Below are 27,494 nucleotides of genomic sequence, written 5' to 3'. Positions count from 1 at the left end.
ACTGTTGACAAAGTCATCCTTTCCTTTCTCGACAGTGCTGGCTAACCTGTCAAAATTAGTTGACTATTAATACAAGACTCTTCTCCTTGATCCTCAGTTCTATTCCACCAACCCAGGAACTTCATCTCTGTGCCTACATCAAACATCTCAAGCTCACATTTTCTATTGTAGGCCATATGTACTTCTGTATAAGCTTTAACATCTTACTTTTCAATTTCCACCCCTTAAAATAAAAACTGGTTGAAATTTTTTTTTATTTTTATTAAAAATTTCAGCCTCCTCCCTGCCTCTGGTTGAAATTTTATAAAGATTGTATTAAATTGGTTTTTATCCATTTGAGAGAATTGTCATTTTGATACTACTGAGTTTTCAAATCCTATGAAATCTCCATTTGTTTAGGTGTTTAGGTATTGTCTCAGCAATGTTTCATAATTTTGGGTGTATGAATTTTCTTTTACTTGTTCTGTTAGATTTATTCTAGCTACCTTATTCTTTTTGATACTACTTTGAATGAAATATTTTCTTAGCTTCAGTTTTTACCAGTTTATTTCTAACCTAGAGATGCAGAGTTGAATTAAACTTGTTTGATTCTAGCAGTTTTAGAAGGGGGCAGAGTGTGTGTGTGTGTGTGTGTGCGTGTGTGTGTGTGTGTGTGTGTGTGTTACAATTTCTAATGAATAGATCATGATAGAGAATGTTCTATTAGATAGATCATGATAGATAATTCATAGATAATGATCTAGATAATGATTTATGAATACATATTCCTTTAGATTATGGATGCCTTCATTTATTTTTCTTTCTCATTTCTCTTACTAAACCATTAGTATACTGCTGAACAGAACTGTAGAGATTAAACATTCTCCTCAGTTGTTAATGAGCTGGAAAGCAACAGTGTTTCTCCAATAAGAACAATTTTGGGTTAGCATACTGTTCTTGTAGTTCCTAGCACAGTCATTAGGAGGCTCACAACAACTTGTAACTCTAACAAATACTTCTGGCTTCTATGGGCACTTGCATTCGTGTGTGTGTGTGTGTGTGTGTGTGTGTGTGTGTGTGTAATTTAAAATAACAAAATAAGTATTAAGAAATATAAACAGAAGAATGTTCACTGGGTCAACAAGATGTCTCAGTAGAAAAAGGTGCTTGCTGCTAAGCCTGATGACCTGAGTTTAAGATCCTATTACTAAAAGTTGCCTCTGACCTTCACACATGTGCTATATACACATACTTATACACACACACAACACATACACTAAAATTTAAGAGGGCTGGGAATGTAGCATAGTGGTAGAGCCCTTGCCAAGTGTTCACAGGGCTCTTGCTTCAAGCTTCAGCAACATAAAAATGAATTAAATGTAATAAAAATTAAAAAATAATATTAACTACCTCTTTTTCATTAAGGATATTATGTGTAAATATACCTTTTATCAAGCTAAGGAATTGCCTAGTTATTACAAGCTTAGTTTTAACCACAAAAAGTTTTTAATTTTTTTTCTCTATCTCTTGAATACATCATATGATTCTTTTGTTCCTCTGTATGTCAATACTTTGGTGTATATGACTAACATTTGGCTGTCCCATGATTCTTTCATTTTTGAAATACCAGTTGACAATGGGGGGACATTTTTACATTGCTAAATTTAGTCTGATAGAATTTTGTTAAGAATTTTTATGTCTGTGTACATAAGAGATAACACTTCATTGCCCATTGTAATGATTCTGTGTGGATGTGATATTCAAGTAATATAAGTCTAAGAGTAAGCTGGGAGGTTTTACCTCTGTTTTTGGAAGACTGTATGAAGGATTAGTCACAGTTCACTTCTAAACAACCTTTTAAAATGCAAATTAAATAAACACATAATTTAAAAACTGTTGAGTCATATACTTTAAAATTAAATTTTAAGCCGAGTGGTGGTGGTGCACGCCTTTAAACACAGCACTCGAGAGGCAGAGGCAGATGGATCTCTGTGAGTTCGAGGCCAGCATGGTCTACAAAGCGAGTTCCAGGACAGGCTCCAGAGCTACAGCAAAGTCCTGTCTGGAAAAAAACGAAACACAAACACAAAAGCAAAACAAACAAAAAATGAACTTTGTAGTCCAGAAGGAACTGATAATAGCCTATTTCTTTGTGATCCATTTTGCCACGGATATATAGCCTTCTAGAGTTCATACCTTCCATGATGATTTTTTTTAAAGTTATGGAATAGATAAAATTTCATCAACTGCACTCTTGTCTGAAGGTGTGTAATCCCTTTCAAACGTCAGCTCTGCAGTGCAAGTTTCAACATTACTAATTTCACTAGTATCAATACTAGCCATAAACAAAGACTACATTGATCTATACAACACGTTCTCTGTCACTGTCATTCTTAGGAGTTCCTGAAGAATAAGTAAAAATGCTGTGTTCTTCTCCACTGTGCAGATGGAGAAATGTGACCTGGAATGTGCTCAGTGTCGAGTATTCACTCAGCACAATGCGACTCTCTGAGTTTCATCCCCAGCACCATGAAAAACAAAAATCCAGAAACATAAAACTAGGTACGTGAAAGTAAAAACCACTGTATCTTTGAACTCAAATACATATGATTGATGCAATCTCACCTGATTTTCCACTGTGGTGGTCTGTACCTTCAGGTTCACATGTTGAAACATATTTGAATATTTGATGTCCACAGCTTATAGAATAAAATAGACAAATATATACAATAAATAAAGATTTTTACCTGAATATAATGAGGGGATCTGCCTAATTTTTAAATAAGATCCAAACTGTAACATATCCTAATATACTAATCTGTGCATAAACCTGAATGATTTTATTCTAGGAAGCTCCCTTGTGTTTTTAAAGGAAATAAGTTCTTAAAAATAGACATTAGGGTCTAAGATAAAACCTTCATTTCTATTGGAGACAAAATAAGAACATCAAATCAACAAAGGACTGCAAAATAAGTAATGTATATCAAATATTCTGTTTATTAAAATGTTATAAGAAATAGAATATAACTGGATTTCACCATAGAAGAAGATTATTTATCTGAAAACTAATAGCACTGAACTGAGAAAAACATTTAATCATAATAAAAAAATTACTAGGTTAAATATAGGGGAGACAGTCTTAATCCACTCTTCATTTATTATACAGAATCAGAAAACAGCCAACAACTATCAAGAGAATCTATATACTGAAACAGAAATAAGGAGGCCGGGGACTCACCTGCTACACAGACTGCTGTCAGGACTTCTAAGGTACTGGTAGACATCTGCTGCATTGGGTACACTGCTCAGTGATCTCTGCAAAATAATACTTGGCTTTGTAAGGAAATCAGCAGTATCAGGAAAGTCTATGGGTGATCGATTAGTTAGAGAGCCAGCAGACACTGCTATATGGCTTGGAGAATTCACAAGACTCAGGCAGGGCAAAGCACCTAAAAATTAAGAGAGAGGATATATAAATAATTATGTATTTACTATGTGTGTTTTGAGTTTTCATGAATAGCATTTGCCTGCTAAAAGAAAAAAATTTCAATTAAATAATACATTTCTATCTATGCTGGGCTTTGAGGCAGTCTAAGAATTTAAAAAGTAGGTGTTGTATTTGTCATTACTAATTACTACTAAGCAATAAATAGTTATCAGCCTCTGGCATAAGAACACATAGTAGATAAATATTGAGAATTCCTTTATATATGTGGGCTGTGTGGCACAAATTTTTCAAGTACAAATAGGTCTTGATCTTTACATTTTGTGAAAGGCCCGTGATTTCAAGGAAAAAAAAGTTGATTGTCCACATGATAAAGTATTAGATATTTTTCCTAATTATAACATTTAATACTGAACAACTAAAGTTCTTAACAACATTAAGCAAGTTGATGAAATTATACTAGCACAACGACAGGCCCCTTTAAAAGATAAAAAACTAGGAACTCCAGCTCATCCAGCAAACACATGTGTTGTGCTGAGTTTCACAATGGAGAAAAACGTTAACATCTCTGCAACTCAACCAGCCTAGAACACCGTAAAGATAATAACAGAAATAAAATGAAAAGGAAAAATCCTTCAGGACCAAGTAGCATGTCTCTCAAATTATTGGCAGAATCTTTGGTGAATTCACTGAATTGAAGTGATGAAGGTTTACCTGAGGAGAGGCACACAAAGCTAATACTTTGGTGGGAATTAAAGATCCAATGAAACACAGGTATATGGTGACTATCTATCACATGTCTTTAAGTATTAATGTATTCACTGACATTAGGTTGTTTGCGTAGCTTGGTTCTTGTTAATAATGCGGCAATGGACATGGAAGCACAGGCACAACCACAGCAGACCCATTTCCTTTTGGGTTATCTTTAGAAGAACTCCTGCTCACATAAATTTTGAGGTTTCCAGACTAGCTACGGCAATTTTCATCCCTATTATATAACTATGGGTTCCTTTTCTCCACATCTTCTAAAGTGGTAGCATATCATAAAAGTTCTTTAACACAACTTGAGATAGTTTTTGTGAAAGCAGGGCTCTAAATTCATTCCTTTGCATATACATATCCACTTCAAGCAGCATCAGAAATGAAAATACTTCATTCTACTCCTAAGTCATCTTGGCATCTCTATTGAAAATAATCTGACTATAGATGTAACATTTATTTCTAAGTTCTATTTCCCAAAACTGGACTTTATTTATATCAATAACATACTCTCTTAATTACCACTACTTAGTAATAAGTTTTAATGACTGAAATTGTATGTTCTTTTTTTTTTCCGTTTTCACAAACTTCATTCACCTCCCCCCCTTTTAAATGAAATCTTTCCTGTTTAGGTCTTTAACCTATTTTGAAACTCATTTTCACCATTCCTTCTATTTTTCTGAATTCTTTGGATTGTTCAGTTTTTAAAATCATACCTCTCTACCACCAACGCCAGCCTTTTTCTCTATTATATGGATCTGTGCAGTGTTAGTCCGTGTGCAGTCATGACTCTTTTCCTTGTTTCAGTCACGCCTAGGAGCCTACACATTTACATCTATTTACCCACTCTGTACCCTTTTCTGCAATTATTATACATACTGAGGAACTTATTGTTACTTATTAATGATTTCCTTATACTTGCCTACTTGGGCTAAAGGATGCTTTTCATTTACTTATGCAGTTCCATATTGGGATGCAAATTATTTTCATCCTATCTAAGAAACTTTCTTTGCAGAATTTCAGTGAGGTTTGTAGGCAACAAATTCATTCAGCCTTGGTATATAGGAAAAACTGCTTCCTAGCTTCTTTCCTGAAGAGATGAAACAAGTTTCTCTAGCTGTACTGATAGCCTACACACACTACAGCAGTTATCAAAACACATTCACATACAGCCATCGTCTGCACATATGTATGTGCTAAAAACAGTGGAAAGCAATTTCTGTACCAGTAACTCTCCATGGTTACTGCACTAGATAAAGAGGTCAACACTGGAGATTATCATTATTATTATTATTACTGTTTCAAATGTTTTTGGCTTCTAGAGTCTCTGTTGAAGTCACTGTGTTAGTGTTTTCCCTTGAAAATCATCTTTTCCTGATTCCTCTGGAGAATTTCCTCTTTCTCTTTGAAATTCAGAAGACTGACTGTCCTTTCCTGTGTAATGTTATTTACACATATATTTGGGATTTTTATGGTGTTCTCATTTTACACATTTGGTCTTTCTCTATAATTCAGTTTCAACATTTTCTAATCTCTGTTGTCAGGGGCAGGGCTTTTGCTTTCTGTTGCAAGTCCTCAAGAACTTCTCACTTAAGACAGAGTGTTATGCAGCTCTAGATGTTCCAATGACTCTCTCCTGTGCATCCCAATTCTCTGTCTGAAGTAGCTATATATTTTGGCATTTTCTTTGAAACATCATTATTTTTAATACTGTTAATTCCAATATAATATGTAAATCTCCTGTTTCGAGTGTCTATATCTCTTGATTATCAGTAATATTTTACTGCCTCTTCACATTTATATTTTAACATGCATTAAAGAGTTTTGTTATATAAGAATACTGAAAAGTCTTCAGTATTACTATATAGTATTTTTTAATATTTTAGATTTTATTTTATGCTTGCGGATGTTTTACTTTTATGTATGTTTATACTATTTGTGTACCTCTTGCTCATGGAAGCCAAGAGGGCACCAGATGACCTGGAGTAGAAGTTACAGATGGCTCTGAGTTGTCATGTGGGTGCTAGGAATACAACCCAGTCTCCCGCAAGAGCAGCTATTGTTCTTAACTGCTAAGCCATCGCTCCATCCCCCACTATGTTGTATTTTTAAAATAACTTTCACCCAGGGTGTTATGAAAAGTTTTCTAATCTGAACTATTTTTATTTATGTTATTTATGCATGTATTTCTCTGTATGTGCATGTGTGTGCATATGTGATATGTGTTTATATGTGATATGTGTGTTTATGTATGTATGTGTATTCGAATATGTGTGTGTGTGTGTGTATGTGCCTGTGCATGTGAAGGCCAAAACAACCAACCTCTTATATTGTTCCTCAGCAACTGCCCAGCCTTTTGGTTTTTTTCCTTTTTACTGTCACTAACCTGGGGCTAGCCACATAGACTAGGCTGGATAGCCAGTGAGCCCCAAGCTTCTCCTGCCGCTTCAGTGTACTACCACCTGAGGACTGAACTAAGCTCCTTACTAACTGAGATATTTCCCCAACCCATTCATTTTTAGTTTAAGAGTTATCCTGTTAGAACAGTGGTTCTCAACCTGTGGGTCATGACTCCTCCACCCCCCCGCCCAACGCTTAGGAGGTAGCGTATCAGATATTTATATTACAATTCATAACAATAGCAAAATTACAGTTATGAAGTGTCAACAAAATTTTATGGTTGGGGGTCGCCACCAAGGGAAACTACACCAAAGGATCACAGCATTACAAAGGTCAAGAATTACTACTATCTTAAGAGTGATTTGGCAGGGGATAATCAGGGATTTTTTTTTACTCTGATACTAAATATTTTTACCACAATTTTAAAAAATCAATACACTCTCCTGAAAAAAATTCCTTTTTGTCTGGATCTGCAACTTTTCCAGGTCAGTACAATAGTTCCTTATTTTCTATCTGAATGCTAGTGTCTATCAAAATTATACAGAACATAGATGTCCAAAATGTGCTGAGTGAACCTAACAAATGGACAAACATAGTAGCCAGCACAAGTAGCTTAACCATGTCAACACATTATATGATATTCAAATTAAAATGTGTGAAATGGTAAGAATTTATATTACTGTATGCTTAGAGGATTCTCAGGTATATTTATAAATAATCATTTGTAAGCTAGCAACATAATATACACCTATAGTTCCAAATACCTGAAAGGCTGTGGTAGAGAGAGCCCTTGACACAAAGGGATCAAAGCCAGTCTGTACAACAGTAACATCTTGCCTCTTAAAAATGCATTTAAAAAAGAAGATTACTTCTTACCAGCTCTTCTCAGACCCACATGGTGAGTCAGCGACACAGACGAGGACCTTGGCTTTGGAACTGTCAGGAGACTTGAACTGAAAGGTCCATTCAGGTGGCACCCATGACTAATAAAAAGAAAAAATAAGAATTTTTAGATCATAAAAATTCCTTTTTTTCTTTTTTCTCTTGCTAAACCTATTAGCCAATTTGTACGTATACATTCAGACATAAGACTTCTAAAGCTCTTTGTATTAAAAGGGCAAAGTAATAAATGCTCTGACTTTTCATTTCATAATGTCTCTAATGCAACTCTCAAGTCCTGCCACAATAGCAAAGAAGCACCCACAAACAGTATAAACTGGCAAGGGTGAGTTTCCTCAAAACAGATTATGGAACAGATTAAGCCCAACAGATGTAGTTTATTGATCATTCCTAAAGTAAGTTACCACCTGCAAGTTTTCTTAAAACAGACTCTGGTCTCATCCCTACATTTTCCAATTTGATAAGTGTTGGGCATGTCAGGTAAGGGCAGGCATTATGGTTTTCTAACAAGGCTTTAGATGATGCAGGCTTGCTGAGGCAAAGCCCACACTGAGAACCACTGGCCTAAAGTTAAGCTTTCCCTTACTTTCTGTTCCCATAACTTACAGACACTACCATTATCCCAGTCATTTTATAGAACTGAAATATTACTATAGATTCTAGGGTTTTCACAAAGAAATTAAATATGGATAATAAACTATCCATAGTTAATCACAGTACACTAAGATAATAAATAAAACTCAATATATAATATCTTTTTCAAAGTATCTGAAACACATAAATACTGCATATTCCTTCTTTATATATTTACTGGCCTTCTTTTTTATATTGGCTGACTTCAGATGTGACCTCAATGACCAAGAATGCCATTCCTGTTAGATATTTATTTAGCAGCTATTTTTCTTTATAGTTCTAAGTATGCCTAACTCTTCACAGTAGTTAAACAGGCCTCAGAACTACATTCTCTGTCTACTTTCTTTCCATTTTAGTGTTGTAGGCTCAGCTCTCAGTAAGCCTCTCACTAGCTCCTTCCATCCTTCCAGCTCTTTCAAACTCCATTTACTCAACAAAGAGCTAATTTTGAACTCAGAGGTATTTATTCATATTTCTATCACAAAAGGTCCCATATTGTTCAAATTTTTAATACTTAAAGATATTTTGAATTTTATGTAGTATGAGGGCATTTGTGTATGCATGTTCATAAGTGTATAAGCACATGTGTGTGCTCACAGGCAGATACACATGCATGTGTATAAGCATGCATGAGAAGGCTTGAGACTGACATAAGGAATTATCATTGATTGTTCTCAACCTCACTCAGTCTTACAATTAAGCCCAGAGCTTACTGATAGGGCTAGTCTAGCTAACCAGCATGATCCAGGAACACTTTGGTCTTCCGAGTCAGCCAATCCAGCATTTATATAGGTGCTAGATATCCAAATTCAGGCCCTTACGCTTGTATAGCAAGCAGTTTATTCACTGAGCCATTCCCCAGACCCTAGAATTTCTCTTACTGATTTGTGAGTTCTTTTTGGGCCTGTGTCTTTCTCAGATACAGCACAATAATTGATAAAAATGTTCAAATGACTTTGGAGGGCAAATAAGTAATAAACTCTAGGTTATTAGCAAAATAACATATCTTGTCTACTCTGAAATTTTGAGTGAGTATTTTTCTTCACAGAATCAACATCATAATCTAACATGGACGCCATACTCCTATAGGGAAACTGTTAAGCAGTCATCTGTCTTTAAAGATCAGTGCTAGTGTAACAAACATTTCAATGTAACTGAAAGACTTCAGTACTAAAGGATAGGAATGGCTAGAAAGCGAAAAGTTTCATAAAACAGGAAATAAATAGGTGTTAAGGAAATTCACAAGCTAAACCAATTGCTTTTCTTTAATGAACAAAACTGCTTTCTCAGATGATAGCATTTTCTGATAATTGAGCTATCTGGAAATTAAATGGTTATTAGAAACCTTCATTAAGTCTAAAAAAGTTGTATGCTTATTGTTTTTATGTAGAGAGCTTATATTATTTTCAATGCTCTATTTTTTAATCAGCAACATTTTTGTTGTTTCTGTTCTGTTTTTCAGTCCAAGAGTTAACCCAGGGCCCCTTGTTACTCTTGGTCTTTAAAAGACTGCTCCACGGAGATCCATCTTTTCCAAATAAGGCTTCATGCAGATCTGCCATAAGGTAACAACAGACTTTCAACTTCCAGACTACGAGCTTAAGAATCATTCTATAGGTATCAGTAAGGGATCCCAAGACTTAATGATTAAAAAGCCATATAATCAAAACTTTGCTTAAGGAAGATAGAACAATTGATGAAGGACATGAAAATCATCTAAGAGAGGCTAATTCAATAGCCCAAGAGAGCTGTAGCAAAACTATGAAACTGCATAGACAAAATGATAAAGGAGAAGATGAAATAGAGGGCAACAATACACTGATAGATTTATCTCCTATCTGTGGAATGAGGTAGAGGGTACAAAGGTAACATCAAGTATTCTAGGTAAATTAATTTTGTAAGCCAGGAGAAGATAGAATTATGCCAAAAAATAAAGGCCAAACAATGATAACAGATTTTTTAAAGTGACAGCTGAGGGATGAGAGGCCTGGCTTCAGTTATATCCAGAGAGGCTTATAACTATAATCACGTAAATTCATATTCAGAGAAGCTATAATCACACACAGAGTTGAATTCAAATCAAGACCCAAAAACCTAGGATGAAAGAGAACTATAACAATATTAGAGAATACAGAGCTATTGCTGGGGACCGCGGACCAGACCCTGAATTTCTTGTAAACAACTTGTTTTCCTCTGCTCTGAGCAGCCTGCAGCTGCTCTAAGCAGGGGACTCTGATGGCAGGGGAGTGGGTTCTGATGAGTCTGCAAGTTTATGGGCTCTATAAGCTGCCCCTGAGCACAATAAAATGGGCATTCTTGGCATTCTTGTCTCAAGGATGCCCCGTGGCCCTGTCTGTCTGCCTGTCTCTATCTGTGTTTGTGTGTTTTTACATTTTCAGCCTAGTTCCGGTAGTGTAGAGAGCACAGAATGGAACTGGTGTACTTTTACAAGATATTACTAAAACCCTAAAGATTTCTAGATAAAAGTATCATTGGGATTCATATGACTTCGTTTAAATAAAATTCTCTAATATTTAATTAAAATTCAATTAGCCATACTAGACACAGCCCAAGTGATCAATATTCACTTGTAGCTAAGGGCCACAATTTAGACAGTACAGATATAAAATATTTGTTCTGCATAAATTTATTTTATATAGCACGGATGGGGTGATTGCTGTTTACATATTCCTGGCTGGCTTAGTTAGGGTTTCATCGCTGTGATTAAATACCACAACCAAATCGACTTGGGGAAGAAAGAGTTTATTTCAGTTTATAACTCTCAGGTCACACTTTATCACTCATGGAAGTCAGGGCAACAGGCTGGAGGCAGAGGCTACAAGGTTGCTTAATGGCTTGTTCTTCATGGTTTGTTCAGCCAGCTTTCTTATAGAACCCAGGACCACCAACCAGCCCAGGGGTGGCACCACCCACAGTGAGCTGGGCCCTGCCACACTGATCACTAATCAAAAAATGTCCAATTGGTCTGCCTAAAATGCCTAATGGAAGCATTTTTTCAACTGATGTTCCTCTTCCCAGATACCCTGGCTTGTGTCAAGTTTATATAATACTAGCCAACACACTATTTCATCCCAACTATGTGTAAAGTACATTCGGAAATCATTACTGAGAAATTCCGGCTTCTGCATACAAGAAAAATAATATTTAACCTTTAAGGTGTGCACCTCTTTAAAGGAGACACACACGGCACCAATTACTTTTTTGCTCAAGTTTCTAAATCTCTGGTGAAAAATATGAGTTTGTTTGAATAAGTTTACTGAAACCAGAGAAACTACCTACATCATGAACACTTCTTAACTGAGATTTCTCTAAACTGTATTTCTATTTTAAAAATGGATTTAATATGTCACAGATTTTACCTGAAAATATATTGATGTAATGCAAATGTGAGGAGTAGAAAAAAACCTGTCATTTCTGTCTTTTTAAAAAACATTTTAAAAATTTTATTTATTTATATTTTATGAATGAACGCTATGCATGCGTGCCTGCATGCCAGAAGAGGACATCAGATCCCATTAGAGATGGCTGTAGCCGGGCGGTGGTGGCGCACGCCTTTAATCCCAGCACTCGGGAGGCAGAGGCAGGCGGATCTCTGAGTTCGAGGCCAGCCTGGTCTACAAGAGCTAGCTCCAGGACAGGCTCTAGAAACTACAGGGAAACCCTGTCTCGAAAAAACCAAAAAAAAAAAAAAGTGGAGATGGCTGTAAGCCACCATGTGAGTGTTGGGAACTGAACTCAGGTCCTCTGGAAGAGCAGCCAGTGTTCTTAACCTCTGAACCATCTCTCCAGCTCCCTTGTTCTTGTTTATTAAAACCAAAATATTTCTAAGATTGTGATTCCTTCCTATGGCAAAGAAACTTAATCTTCAATTCACTTCCTATTTCCTATTTCCATTTCCCCACATCATACTTTAATTTAAAACAAACAAAAAACACAAAAAAATCATATTTAAGTTCAAGACAAAATTGTACTGTTTCTCATTCTTCTGTACTATAAATTATTCATAATTCAATCTATTGTCTAAACATTAAAGTTCAAGGAGAAAGGAACTAGTTTGATCAAATATTATAAAATTCAAACTAATGAACCACAAAAGAATGTGAATTATGATTATGAGTGTATCTCCCATATGAATCTTAATATAGATTTTAACATATGAACAGCTATGCTCTAATCCTGCCGTCTACTGTTTCAAATGTTTAACTGTACACAGCTAAAAGTTTAGCTTGATACCTGTTGAGTAAGATAGTAGCTTAACATGGAATCTTCATTCGTTACAATTCTACTAACCCAGGTAACTGACTGAAAAGTGTCTACCTACACAAGAGATTCCTATCTTTCATGACTTTCAGAGGATAAAGTATTGAATCCTTTGTTACCAGGTAAAATGGTTTTTATTAATACTCATAAAATTTCACTTCCTGTATTTTTCAAGCCATCTTTTAACTGTGATTTCTGATTTAGCAGTGTTTCATTTCAAGCCGGTTCTTAGGAGATTATATAATATGAAGAAGTCTCAGCTTAAGGCAGAGCAGGTGTGGAACATTCTTCTGCCCTTACACGAGCAACTGTAATAAGTCTGAGGAAGAAATTCTTCTTTTCCAAGTCAGGAACTGTGGAATCACCTACCCTGGCACCCTACACAATGAATTGCTGACTGCCTTCATAAATTTGAATGACACCCCAGCATAATGATAGAAACCTTGCCTAGCATATGGCAGACCTCTAGGTCTGAACCTCTGTAAAAGAGGCTGGAAGGCAGGAACACAACATGTTAAATTGATTTTAATATCCCTAAGCAAATGTTTCTCAACCTGTGTGTCGCAACCCCTCTGTGGATTAGAATGACCTTTTATTGGGGTCATCTAAGACCATCAGGAAACACAGATATTTAGTTACAATTATAACAGTAGAAAAAATTACAGTTATGGAGTAGCAATAAAAATAATTTTTACAACTGGAGGTGGCCACAATATGAGAAACTGTATTAAGTTTCAGATTAGGAAGGTTAAGAACCACTGCCTAAACACAGACATGCTTTTTAAGGTTCCAGCATTCGCTGTACCCAGCTGACCTAAGTTTTGAGAGATTGTTGCCTCCTATTTAAGAAGTTTCTTGATTATAACTATTATTGCTAAGGTGAGTTACACAGACTTAAAAGAAAACAAGGGCTAACCCAAAACGGCCTATCCCACCATGAATCTGATATTATGCCCCACATCTGAAAACCCCATATAAAAACAGAAAAAGGAGTAGGCCTATTCCCCCCAAAAATTCCAACCATCCCTGGAAATCCCTGATTTTCCCTCTCTTTGGAACAATACCTTAAGCAATACTTCCCTCCAATAAAGCTTGCCTATCAAGCTAACCAAAATTCCACAGTGCTACTCTCTAGTAACATGCCTGAGTTCATCCCTTGACTTCTATTTCTCTGCCTTATAATTAACTTTGAATCTTTGCTTTATCTCATCTTTCCATTTTTTCTTTGACAGAGACAAGAACTGAAACACCAGCTCGAAGTTTCAGTACAATTTCTACCTTTAGGGTCTTCTCAGGCATCACCATCTTTAAGAATTTCTACCTATGTTGTCCTAAAAATACTGCAACAACTCTTCCTTGATTTTAAAACTATTTCAAGTTTTATTTGTCAAAACAAAATGGATGCTTTTGGTTTAAAAGGCTCTCAGAATTTTACCTTGAAGCGCCTAGTTCTTGGTGAGGCCTTTTGCCACTGCTGCGGTCCCACTTTGAACAGTGCTCATTACCCAGCCACGCTGATGCTCCTGAGCTCCTCCTGAGCTGTGCAGTTGGGAAACTGGTTCTACTACTCAGTCCCTGTCAAACAATTTCAAACGGCTATGTATAAGGACACATGAAAATATCAATATAATATGTACAGGTAAAACAAAATCTCACTCTAAAAATCTTCCAACATTTCACTTCCACTTCCAGCTTCCACTTTCCATATTGTTGCTCTATTTATTTTTTCCTTATTAAAAAAGCTCCTGAACTCTTATGGCTACACCTTTTAACATTTTACTCATCATTTCAAGAGAAAGAAAAACTTGGAGCTTAAAAATGGGTATGGAAGACTAAAACTAAAAATCAACTTTAGAGGACAAAGTTAGGGCCCATGATGATAATCATTTTTTATATTTTCAGAAAAGGTATCCAAAATACATGATATTTAATGTGGAAAACCTACAGGGTTCTTGGTTACTTTTAAAATTATTAATGGTTAAATTAATATCATCTTTAAAATGTTTTTTAAATGTACAAGAAAACTTTTCTACACACTAAATATAGCAGCATAATAATGACTTCAACTGGGGCTTTTCTGAGTAGTATATTTTCTGTTTGTAGCTTAGTCCCCTCGCTTCCACCTCCAAGAACTGCAGTTACAAGAGAGTACTGCTATATCCTATGACTTTAAAGAATTTCTGACTTTAAAAGAATTGCTATCTTAGATCAATAAATATCATTGGGAAATAAAAAAGAAAATATACTGAGTGAAAATTCAAGAATATTTTAGAATCATTTCCTTAGTTAATGACTATCATTACGCTTGTGTTTATCTGGAATACTAAAAATGTCACATGAGCCAATACCATTATTAAGTGAACACTAATGAATACCGGTCACTATTTGCTAAACTTTTAAAAAGTAAAATCATCAATTCTCTGACCCAGATGATCAATAGTTTTCAAGTCCCTATCTTGCTTAATTTTTCAACATTTCTCAACCCTAATGCTAAGAGCTGAGAAAATGAAATTATCAAAAGACCTAAAAAATGCTGTATTTTCCTTATCTAAATTTTGTATAACAAGTGCAATTTGATAGAATTAACTTACTGGAATTTTATCTTTTCTTGGTTAGCTCTAAGCTGTATAAGTAACTGGACTGCCATAATCCTTAAAATATTTTTAGTTTTAAATCTTTATTATTTTAGCTATCAGTAAAGATGTCAAAATACAGTGACAGATAACAGCATTATGAACAAACATATTATAAAGTTAATATATCCTGTATGAATCAGCGTCAAACATAAATCTTATTTTTTAAGTAGAACAAAAAAGTAATTCCCTATCTAATTATGGAAAAAACAGCTATCAGTGAGTAAAGGGAGGCAAGGTTTTAAATCTGTTAAAATCATTAAGTAATAATAATATATTATTATAATGGCCATTTGTTCTTGGATCAACAAGTGTAATTCCTGGACTCTATAAAAGAAAAAAATTAATAACATGATTTGCTAGTCACATAAGCCTAGAACTGAGTTCCTTGATGTTTTCTACTTACAAAAATGATATCAAATAGTTCTTAGCATATTAGTTGTAACTTCTAAGTACAACAGTGCTTTTAAAATAAAGACTGCTAGCCGGGCGGTGGTGGCGCACGCCTTTAATCCCAGCACTCAGGAGGCAGAGGCAGGCAGATCTCTGAGTTCGAGGCCAGCCTGGTCTACAAGAGCTAGATCCAGGACAGGCTCTAGAAACTACAGGGAAACCCTGTCTCGAAAAACCAAATAAATAAATAAATAAATAAATAAAATAAAGACTGCTAAAGGCGTAACATTTGCCTGGCATATATAAGACCCTCAGCACTGGTAAGAAATTAATAAAAAATGAGTATAGAATTACTTTATTTTGTAAATCTATGTAAAGGCACAGACAGCGTGATAGAATATAAAAGAAGCCAATCCTTGGAAAGGAAATTGTGTATTATAAAACAATTAGAGGAATGTTTTAATGAAAACAAATCATTAAATGAGATAAACAGGCTGCACAATTACTGTATTTTAACCTTGTGAAATTTTCGATCTCCTTTCTCGACTGGATCTTCTACTTCAGAGCAGGGATAAAATCCTGGAAATGGTGTGAGAGGGTTAATCTTTGGCCTACAGGAGCCTGAGAAAGCACCCATCAAGCTACTGATACTCCGCAGAGAAGAAATGACTTGTGGGGGAAGGCTTGGGTCAATCAGAAGATCTGACACCATATTGCGAGCTTCATTTAGCACTGAAAGGTCAACTCCATTTCCACTTCCAGAATTCTAGAAAACAAAAAGGAAAAATTATGTATTTGATACACATAAACTTTAACATTAAAAAAGCACTTTTATTTAAACTAAGGTCTATTTTGTAATACTTAAATAATATAATCCTATTAACTACAAAATTTTAATCACATGGACTTGGCATGAATAATATAACAAAATAACAAAATTCTAATTGGGGTGTATGTGTGTGTAGCAGATACTGTAAGCATTAGCCTTTTCTTTTTTGGTATTTTATTTATAATCTGATTTTATTTTCTTTAGCTTATTTCATGTTAATGACATTCATTACTTTATAACCAGCACACAACTAAATATGTGTTTATTTTGAAGTCTGAAACCCTGCTACTTCAATAATTTATAGATGACTTCCTTTCCTTCATGGCAAAACTTATAAGCATGGAAAGCCATTCTTTCATAACCTTACTTAAAGAGAGTCTAGCATCATGAGACACCTGTTCTGCAAAGGTTCCCAGGTTTGAAGTATAGACTTTAAACCTAACTGTGACCTTGAACAATCTATTTAACATCTGAGTGTTTTGGTTTCTTTAACGTAAAAAAGAAGATAACATCTACTTCCTAAGCTTATGTGAAAATAAATCTGATTAATACATGTAGAACATATAAAACAAGGATAATGCACATACTTAAAAGAGTATCAGTATTATGAAAAATGTGGATAAAAGTACAGAAAAATGGTAGAGGATTCAAAAGAACAAGTGGTAAGTTTGAGCTGAACAATTAAAACAAAATGTATGAATGGCATAGTTGGAGCTAAAATCTAAAACTTTGGTAGAATTCTATTTACAATTGTTGAGAACATCATATCCCAAGTTATTTGTCAATGGAGGGTCATGGAGACTTTGAAAATCACACAAAAAAAGGACAAATGCATAGAAAGAGAAAAGAGAACAACGGTGATTGGAGCTAATGCAATTTTAGAGGCTAGTCAGTGTTCTCTTAGAAGGCAAATGTCTGTCAGGAACCGACAGCAGTACAGAGACAAGTGTTCCGTGCAGATTCTAGCAAACACAGTGCAGAAGCAGAAGTCAGCCTGGCCTGTCTGAGGCAGAAAATGGACAACAGGGCAACTGGAAGAAATTAATGACAGAGGAGGGAGTTGGTGAGTCAGAAAGAAAAACCGCAAAAAAAAACTTTACTAAGGTGTGTGAATTCTTCTAAGTCTATGACAACGTCTTGCTCTTTAATTCCAGGTGAGAAGAGAAGCAGTGAGCAATACAGCAACATGATTCAACTTAGAAATAAGTTGAGTACTCAAATAATTTATGATAAATTTTACGTTGAACATGAGTCCATCTCGTCTTATATTCAGTAAAATTCTTGTTTGTACAGAAAGCTAACAACTGTTTCTTAATCTTTATGTTATTGAAGTAGAGACAGAAAAAGACAAAAAGAGAAGGGGAGAAGGAAGCGAGGAGAACCTGCAACTGGGACTAGCAGTGGCTGCACTTGGCCCTTAAATACTAAATGACTTAGTCTCTGATCATTCTTATACTATGATTTCAGAGATGCTTAATAATTACTGTTATTAAAATTAATATAACATGAGCTTCCATTTTTATTTAATTCTACTATGTAGCAAATAGTATTTCAACCAGTTCTTTGAGGAAACCAGTATTACTCTCAAACTACTTTCAATAAAGGAGACTAGTTGGCATCAGACCAACTGTGGCCTAAAACTAGGAAAACTGAATTAAATACTATAGCATACATGCAAGGCAACACAGAACAGTCAAGAATTCAGGGCATGAGCCGGGCGGTGGTGGCTCACGCCTTTAATCCCAGCACTCGGGAGGCAGAGGCAGGCGGATCTCTGTGAGTTCGAGGCCAGCCTGGTCTACAAGAGCTAGTTCCAGGACAGGCTCTAAAAAAGCTGCAGAGAAACCCTGTCTCGAAAAACCAAAAAAAAAAAAAAAAAAAAAGGAAAAAAGAATTCAGGGCATGAAAGGTCAAAGATTCAGAGCTGAGAAAAGAGATAGAAATGAACTCAGAGGAAACAGAAAAAGTGCCTTCTCTTCTAGTCTCTTTGGACAGCAGAAGCAAGATGAGGAAAGAAACATCATCCTTCAGAAAGCAGCTCAATAAGAAGCACATGTTTGCTACCACTGTGGCTCTAATGGCCTACTACCTTCAGAAGTAGATCTGTGGCAAATGTGGCTATACTGCTAAGTGCAAAAGAAAGTATAGCTGGAGTTATACCTTGCCAAGGCTAATAGACAAAACACTACAAGAACTGGGAGAGTGAGGCACCTAAAAATTATCTATTGCAGTTTCAGATATGAATTCTGTGAAGAAACACCTAAACCCAAAAGAGCATCTGTTACAGCATCCAGCTCATCTTTTAGGATTTCAATCAGTCATAAAGTAAATGTTCTGGTTTCAAAAAATGAATGAAAGAGAGAAGGAAAGAAACAAAGGAACTCAAAAGTCTAGATGGCTCAGTATGATTTGCTTGCTGCTCTTCCAGAGGGCCTGGGTTTAGTTACCAAGAACAGGCCACGGAGCATCTGTGCAGACAAAAACTCGAAACTCTAGAGCTCCTGTAGCTCTAGTCTGTGGCTTCTGAGACTATATATAAAATATTTTTTTGATCTGTGCTATTCTTTTTCCCTCAAGGACTTTGTTAGTGATTCACAATTGGCACAAGACAGAGATGATGGTAGGTAGGTAGGTAGGTAGGTAGGAAGGAAAGAAGGAAGGAAGGAAGGAAGGTAGACAGGAAGAAAGGAAGGAAAAGAAGTGGGTCTGCTCCACCTTGAAAGTCAGGAAGTTAAGCCTACTCTTACTCTTTCAAAGTTATTGACAAGAGGTCTGACTTAAGGAGTGCCTACAAACAAGATATCCTGACCTAGGGTTGGTTACTTGGTGTTTTGGACAGTAAGATGGCCCACAGAGGTGGATCTGCTCCATCTTGACCAAAGGTCAGAGAATTCAAGCCTATTCCTGCTCCTTCAAGGATAAGACAGGAGGTTTTACCCAAGGAGTGGCTGCCTACAAGATACTTGGTCTAAGGTGTTGTCATTGCAGGTCCTGCCTAACTCAGGAAATAGTAGCTTGATGTCTCAAGTATCGAAACAAGTAACTGCTCTGTTTGTCCTTTGTGTCATGTTAAAGCAGTCTTTTGCCTTCTTTCCCCCTTTTTGTTTTTTTTTTTTTAAATAAAACCACTGCTTGGCTCTCCCTTTTTGCATTGGGGTATATAATAGTAAGGAAAATAAGCACAGGCAGATTCAGTATTCACTGGGTTGCTCACCCAGTACTCTGCTATGTCTCTGTGTTTCTTTCATATCTCCGTTTCTCTTGCCTAATATTTCTAATCCACACACCCCTAGCCTGGAACGTATGAACCTATTGAGACTGGACCCTGACACTGAAGGCATTTGCCCACTTAGGAATAGTGGCAAAAGATACAAAGAGAACCAAAGCAGAAATCCTCAAAAATATTTCTATTTTGGTAGAGCTTTCAAATTGGTATTATGGTCAAGTGTATGTCAAAAAAAAAAAAAAAAAGGTATCTCAGGTCAAGTGAAATATTTTAGTGAGTGAAATGTATGTATTTGCCACCAAGTCTGAAGGCGTAAATTCAATCCCTGGACTACTCATGGTAAAAAGAGACCACCAACTAACATTCACATGCCTCTCTCAATCCAAATAAGTAAATAAATGGAATAAAATAATTTAAGCTATATTAAGCTATATGACACATATAAAAGCCAAATTTATCCAAACTAAGAAAAATTATAAATGTATTACATACATAAAGGTGGAAAGTTAAACAATAAAGCATCCAGAAGGTGGCAAGGAAGAAAATCTTCATGACTCTCGAGGCAGAGTTCTTCAGTATACCTTAAGTGTACATGTAATTCATAGAAATATATATGAACTATATACGCACAGTCATGTTCATATATGATCATGTTCAGAATACATTAAAAAACTCTTACTGATTGTGAAATGAAAGATGAAAACTTAAAAAGCTTTTGACTAGTGGATACAGGTGATCAACTAACATAAGAAACAGTCCTCAACCTGATGAGTTATCAATAAGAGCATTATACAGTTACAAGATTTTACCACCAATGTTTAGAGGATGCAAGGCTACTAGAATCTTCATATATTGCTGGTTGTTGAGTAAAATGAACACAAACTCTGGGAAACTGTCTGACACTAACAAATGAAAGTGAACACACACAGAGATACAAACACAAACACACACACACACACACACACACGCACACACACTGCGCACTACCAATACTGCTCCAACTCACTCCAAGTTACGGACCCACGAAAGAACTGTTCCTGCGATATCATTTGCAATAGCCAAAAAAAACTGAGCATCAAACAAAATAGAGCACAACAATGCAATCAATAAATAGACTGTTAATACATTCATTCAATGGAATAAATGGAAAATAAACCCATTGCTGTTACATCTAATACTAATTAATCTCACAGTCAATATAAAAGGTACGTTTCCATTTCTTAAAGAAAAAAAAGCTAGGGTGAAACAGCAGAATTCAAGATTGCTATAACCCTGGAAGGAAGCTGAATAACTAGGAAGAGGGCCTAAAAGGGATAGGAAATGTTAATTCTTCAGAGTGAGCAAATACATCAGGTTGCACATTTACGAGCTGTGTACTTTTACATGAATACTATACTTTGATAAGGGTTATTAGAAAGGAAGAAGATAAAGCAAAAATAAAATAAAAAATAAAATACCAAAATAAAAATTAGCAGATATAACATACAAATCATGGTGTTTTAGAATTATTTTTCTCTTTCTCCTTATACTTCTATTTTCATTTTTCTAATACTGATATATAATGCTTAAGTGATCAAAATGATCTTAAAGTATATATTATTCCATTTCCATTTATACATGCATATATAGCATGTGAAAATAAGAAAAAAATACTAGAAGTCAGGACAGGCTCTCTCTGGGGTACAGCAGTACAAATGAGGCTCTGAGGTCGTAGTGCTGTCTCTCAGTTACACACAAGGTTTAGCTTATGAAAACTCACTGAGTTGTAGTTTTCTGTACATATGTTAAAAATCAATGAGAAATATTTCAGAAAATGAAAGTAGAGAATTTTGCTTCCCCAATAGAATGTCTTGACAGTTAATTTAGTCTTTCAAATATGACTTAAAATTTGTTATTCTTCCTCTGTAGATCAGTGTCTCATACCAAAAAGGGGAAAAACTTCATCATATATATATATGCTTGTTTTGAGTCATAATTTTTTGTTCATTTTTGACAAATAAAGCTTGCCTAAAGATCAGAGTGCAGTGCTAAGCCACTAGGGGCCAGGGAATGGTGACACACACCTATAATTCCAGGACTCCTGAGACAGAGGATGAGGGATCACCTAAGTTCAAGGCCACTCTGGGCTAGATGGAATCTGTCTAAAAGAGAAACAGAGTTCACACAAAGGTGATCCCAGCACTTGGAATCCTAACCTTTAATCCTGGCACTACGGGGGTGGAGACAGTAGTGATATGGCTGGGCAGAGAAAGTAATATAAGGCAGGAGGAGACAGGAGCTCAGGGCAGTCTGGGGTTTGGTGGAGACAGCTGAAGTTGGTGAATGAAGTTAGAAGACAGGATCGCCACTTCCGTCCAAGCATTGGTAGAGGTAAAAGAACTCTCTAGTGGTTGGCTACTCTGATTCTCTGATCTCTTAGCTTCCACCCCCTAATATTTAACTCTGGGTTTTTATTAAGAACAATTAGAATTCGTGCTGCAATGATTACATTAGAAGTACTTTTAAAACAATTACTTTGGTTTGTCTAATTTTATTTTACATTTATATTTAATAAACTTTTAAAATCTACTTTCATGACTTAGCTCAGGCAAAGAACATTTTATTTTAAAGAAAGCCTATGAGTGTAACTTTACCTAAAGGATAGATAATTTAAACAGACAGGAGTACCATTTGTACTTACCTGGTAATGAGGTTTACACCACTGCTTCAAGTCCCAGTCCCAGAGAATCATCTGTAAAAGAGCATTGGGTTACAAGCTGTGAACAAACACACTCGAAGACAAGCTGCACCCTTTTCCACTGATAATGCCTACAACAAAATTAGGCATCAGAAAGGGAGTCGGAGAGATGAGAGTAAAAATAATCTCCTCATAGATTACTTCATTAATTAATATAAATTATAACTGGGCAATCCAAAAAATAAAGCATTTTCAGAACAAAGGCACTATAGTAACTTAAATTAATCTTCAAATATTTGTTATTGGGCTGGAAAGATGGCTCTCATAGATGACCCAAGTTCAGATCCAATCATCCACATCAGGTGGAACTGCCTGTAACTCCAGTTCTAGGAGGTTCAATGCCCTTTCTGGACTCTACAGGCATTGCATGCACATGGCACACATACAGACAAACACATGTATATGAGAAAAATTTAAAAAATTTAAGTATAAAAATCACAAAAAAGGAAAAAGATCCAAAATCATGTCACTTAAAATGTAAGAAAATTAACTCTCAGCAGATGGCCCTCTCAAAGAGTCATTATCTTAAGCCGGTGTCCATTTGTGAATCTATTTCTTTACTAAAAGGCACTCCCATAGACAAAACTTCTTGACCCCTAGGTTAAATTACATTTAAAGAAATGGTTTTCAAGTATCAAAGTATATTCCTTTCATTACACAAATAAGTAGTGACTGCTTTTGTTTCTTTCCAAGACCACTGATATAACTCTCAGCCCAGCTTTGCTTTCTCTGCCATTTTTGTAGGCTTTCTGGCTACCCACTGGTCTAGTACAGCAAGTCACTGAATTCAACAAGACAAAGTTAACTTGAATTTAGTAAGCCATCATGGCCATGAACATCGGTATACCCTAAATTTCTATGAACTGTTTTGAGTTAAAGTCTCTTCTTTTTGCTTAACTAATTCCTTGTAATTGTCATTTTCTACAAGGTTTTAAACTCTAATATTAAATAAGTCTATTATATTTCTAATAAAAATCCTAAAATTTCCTGTATAATTCACTTTTTATGTTTTTTTCTTATAAACCTTGAGCTTAAGTTTATTAGTTGCAAAAAAATCTTTTTTAAAGGCTTGTTTTATTTTAATGACTGACTGATGTTACATATTACTAAGGTCAGTCGATGCAGACATGTGAGGGAAGTCATGAAAGGGAAGCTTTATTTTTTGATCATCCTCTTTAAATGTTTTTTGTGTAATTTAAAAATTGTTTCTGAATTTGTAATATATTTCTCCCATATATTTCCCCTCACCTTTTTCTCATTCAAATCCATGGCCTCTTTTTCTCTGTTGTTATATGTGGTACCTATGGCAGAGGTTGGTTGTAAGAATCCACTTGTTTTTGTTGTGGTGGTAGAGCTCGGTTTTTTTGTTTGTTGTTTTTTGTTTGTTTGTTTGTTTGTTTTAAACATATTCCTTAAAGGTTATGATATATGCAGTGGTTAATCTCAAGTTAACAGTATCTCCTGAGAAGACACTGCAGGAGCCGATCCTTCTCATCGAAGTCACCTTCTCGGTGACTTCAAGTACGAGCACCCTGTCACTATGCCCACACAACCTTCCTCTAGCCCAGGTGTATTTTTCTAGCATGAAGCCCAAGAATAGACAGTAGCAGTCTTACAGATGATCAGCCCATCTTTGATCAGCTTCCAGATCTGCTAGTAGGAACTAGCAGTGGCAATTTTAATGGTCCTCTTTGGGTTCAAGCAGACCCCCTTTTTGTCTCAGCAGAAAACATAAAAGCCAAGCCTCTTTTGAAGGGCTGAGTATACTCATGGCAATGGCTGCAGCAGCAAAAGGAAAGGTTGCAAAAAAATCTTAATGTGTTACCTCTTTGGTCACTATCCCAACATTTTACTAGTTGTTGTAAAGCTCTTTTTGTAGCGGAACAGAGTTCAGGCTTTGCAAGCCAAATATGATCTTTTATAGCATCATTCTTTTATGTTTGTTTGCTTTCTTGCTTATTTTTCCTTTAAAAAATCTCTAAACAAATGAAAAACAGTTCAGAATCAGGCTGTTAAGAGGACAGTCTCAGTGGGATATTAATTTGGTGATTGCTAGTTTAGAAAAGGCACCACCTTTACCATTCAAAAAATGGCTGTGTTTATTATTACTATCTCTTACAATATCCTTCAGAAAGTAGTTTTCTTCTCCTACTGAAATTTATTTCTTTCTAAAGAAAATCCAAACATACTATATCCACTTAAGAGAAAGAACCAGTACCAAAACCATGGCTGTGATGAAACTACACAAAGTTACATCAGATCAAGTTAATAGATAATAAAATTATTACATTATACAGTTGCTTTTTATGGCCCTAAGTGTAGTATTGCAATAATTACTTTAGGCTGTTACTTAATGAGCATGCAATCTGGATTCTAAAACACTAATACAGTTTAAGACATTAAGACCCCAATACCCTAAATCCCCGAGAATTCTCTTTTACTTCAGACTGGTAGGATCATTCTCGCATGCTGTCGTATAGGACTCACTTTGGAGATCAAGCTGTAATATTTTAATTCTGTCCTTATTTTAGTATGACAAAGCTTCTTGATGATTGAGGATATCACTAGCTTATCATCATTCCTCTCATATTATGAGTTTTCCTAATTTGACCTGTTTTCTCAAGTTTACCAACAGAATCTATAAACAGATAAGTAAAAATAGTCATGATGTGTAACTAAAAATTACCTAAGGGATATGCCATAATCTACTAATTTTCATTCTGATCTATAAGCTTGAAAAACTGTACTATATCATGTGATTCTACTTCAATTGTTCTTTCACAAAGATACTATTAAATAAATGCTGATGTCTCATTTCCAAGAGCATTAGTCAAAGATATAATGGGTTTTTAACACAAGCAACACTTGCACTGGGATAACTACCACCCATAATAGTCTCCCACTTCACTGACTCATCTGATCAATCAACACTAGATATGACTACAGATATGGTTTTTGACATTAGTGTTCTTAATGAAGGTACCATTGCCCCTAAACAAATAGACTGATTCTTGAGACCTCCCCTCCAAAAGGTCTTAATGAAAAGCTATACAGCATAAATTAGATACACTGTATAAAGGAGATGTGTTGCACATTTTTGGTATTAAAGTATCTAGGAAAATCATCATACACACAAAAGATGCTCTCATAGAGCTCCTGGCTAGGAATAGGCAATTATAATGAAATAGGTTGAGAGATCTGGGGATAAAGAAGTCCTGCTGCTTGCTTATAAGATCAATCCCATCTTTGCTTACATTCTGAGTTCAGACAAATCAAAAGTGGCTTACTCAGAAGCCACTGTAACCCTAGAAGTTGATTAAACCTTACAGTGTGTAGTATCTTTCCTCTCTGCTCACTACTTTTACATCCACTCTACTGTAGCATTTTCTACTGTAGATCATTTCCCTTAACAAATTCACTCCACATGGATTGTTATCGCTCTACTTGCTAAAAGTTGGCTTCAAATCAGTTCTTAAGCATCAGCATGTCATTATTTTTCAGCTACTTTCTATAGGATCAAAATGATCAAAAAGCAGCAGTTCTTAAGATGAAATTCTTATTTCAAAGTAAAAACAGATACAGGAAAAGCCACAGGAAGCTAGTAAAATATATTTTTTGTGTAATTCTAATAACAACATTAGAGATTTTTTTGGAAAAAAGTTTTCTACGTAATTATAACAAAGGAATGATGTACCATGAGTCCACATTTAGGTCTGTATTTAGAGCAAATTGTGGTCCATAAAAGGATAAATCCAGAAAATTAACACCTTCAGCTACATAATGAGTTCTAGTCAAATCTGGTATATATGAGACACTGTCCTAAAAAGTTGGGAAGAGGGGTAGGCTGGTGCTGGATATATAGCTCGGTTGGTACAATGCTTGCCTAGCATACATAAAGTTCTCGGCAACACATAAGCCAATTCAGCATGGTGGTGCACATTTTAAATCCCAAAAGTTGGAAGATAGTGGCAGGATGATAAAAATGTTAAGGTCATCCTCAGCTACACATACAATTAGAAGAAAGATTTGTTCCAGCCAAGCTCTAGGGAGGCATGGCTTGGTCACACTTAACATGCCAAAGGAACACACATAAACCAATCAGGAGATCCTGTCTACCCAACTAATCAGAAAGTAGCTCTTCTGTGATCACACTCATCATATGGCAACACCATGAAGTAGTCAGGATACTCAACCCACCTCCTGAAATAGTAACTGGATGACAGTTCCCATTAACCTAAGGGTTCCACACACTGCTAGGAAGCCTTTCTACCAAATTGATCAGCTTGCCAGCTCCCCCCTGGGAGCTGCCAGGATGCCATCTTACAGCCTCAAGGAACAGTTGGTGACTCCTGTCCACCCTCACATAACCTCAGGAAGCATGCTTGTAGCCCTGCCAAGACCAAGAAGTGGCTTGGGTGGCTTTACCCATTTACCTTTAATCCCAGGAAAAGCTAAAAGCCTACACTGAACAACTTGGATCCTGAGCCTTTTGAATGAACACAATAAACTTCAACTTAATGAATAAGTACTTATCTCATTGCCTGTGGCCGTTGGGCACTCACAGCATTCCACCCACACTGCCATGTATACTGTGATATGCCTTTCAAACACCCACTAGAGTCGCACTACAGACAATGACCCACAAATCTGACAAGCACCTCAAAGTAGTAGCCACATGCCACACACACACAGCCATTGGCGAAAACCACTCTGCCTAACAAAGTTTCATCACAGCTAGTGGAGTAATCCCACAAACCCTTCCAACTAAAAGCAAAGAAACACACAGCCATGACCACCATTAACCATTGCTGGTTAGGATACACAATTACTACACTATTTCAACCATTCTTTAGCCAATGCCCACATATCCTATTCAACCAACACTCTAGAAGCATATACATGAGAAAATTTTCTACAAAAACCACCTTATTAAATTAGTAAAAGCAACCAATCCTCGAGACAGACAAATATCAAAGTATGAACAGAAGAAACATTTGAAAACTCAAATTAACATCATAAAAGTTCTCTGGCAACAGATAGGAGGAAAAGGGAAACTGCCAGACTACATGAATAACTAAAATGAATAATTCTAAGATAATTTAGTGAGACACAAGAAATTACAGACAAATCAACAAAATTACAAAAGCAATTCATGATATGAAAGAATTCATTAAAAATACAGAGATCATTTTTTAAAAAAAACAAATTTTAGAGATAAAGATCTCAATGAATAAGAAATATAGCTGAGAGCTTTAATGTCAGGCTAGACTAAGCAGTAG

At 35.8% G+C, this 27,494-nt stretch overlaps 1 protein-coding gene across 1 annotated transcript in view; it reads right to left on the bottom strand.

Annotated features, from left to right (window-relative positions):
- The window catches only part of Pde3b (phosphodiesterase 3B), a 127,996-nt gene that overhangs the window by 22,551 nt on the left and 77,951 nt on the right, over positions 1-27,494 (bottom strand). Inside the window, 6 exon segments of the mRNA XM_038319432.2 lie at positions 2,605-2,678; positions 3,218-3,428; positions 7,460-7,566; positions 13,833-13,972; positions 15,941-16,189; positions 22,159-22,209. Coding sequence (XP_038175360.1) covers positions 2,605-2,678; positions 3,218-3,428; positions 7,460-7,566; positions 13,833-13,972; positions 15,941-16,189; positions 22,159-22,209 — 832 coding nt within the window.

This window comes from Arvicola amphibius, chromosome 1, assembly GCF_903992535.2.
Source record: "Arvicola amphibius chromosome 1, mArvAmp1.2, whole genome shotgun sequence".
In the NCBI taxonomy this organism is placed as follows: domain Eukaryota; kingdom Metazoa; phylum Chordata; class Mammalia; order Rodentia; family Cricetidae; genus Arvicola; species Arvicola amphibius.
Note: the sequence above shows the minus strand (reverse complement) of the source record. Positions and strands in the feature narration are given on the sequence as shown.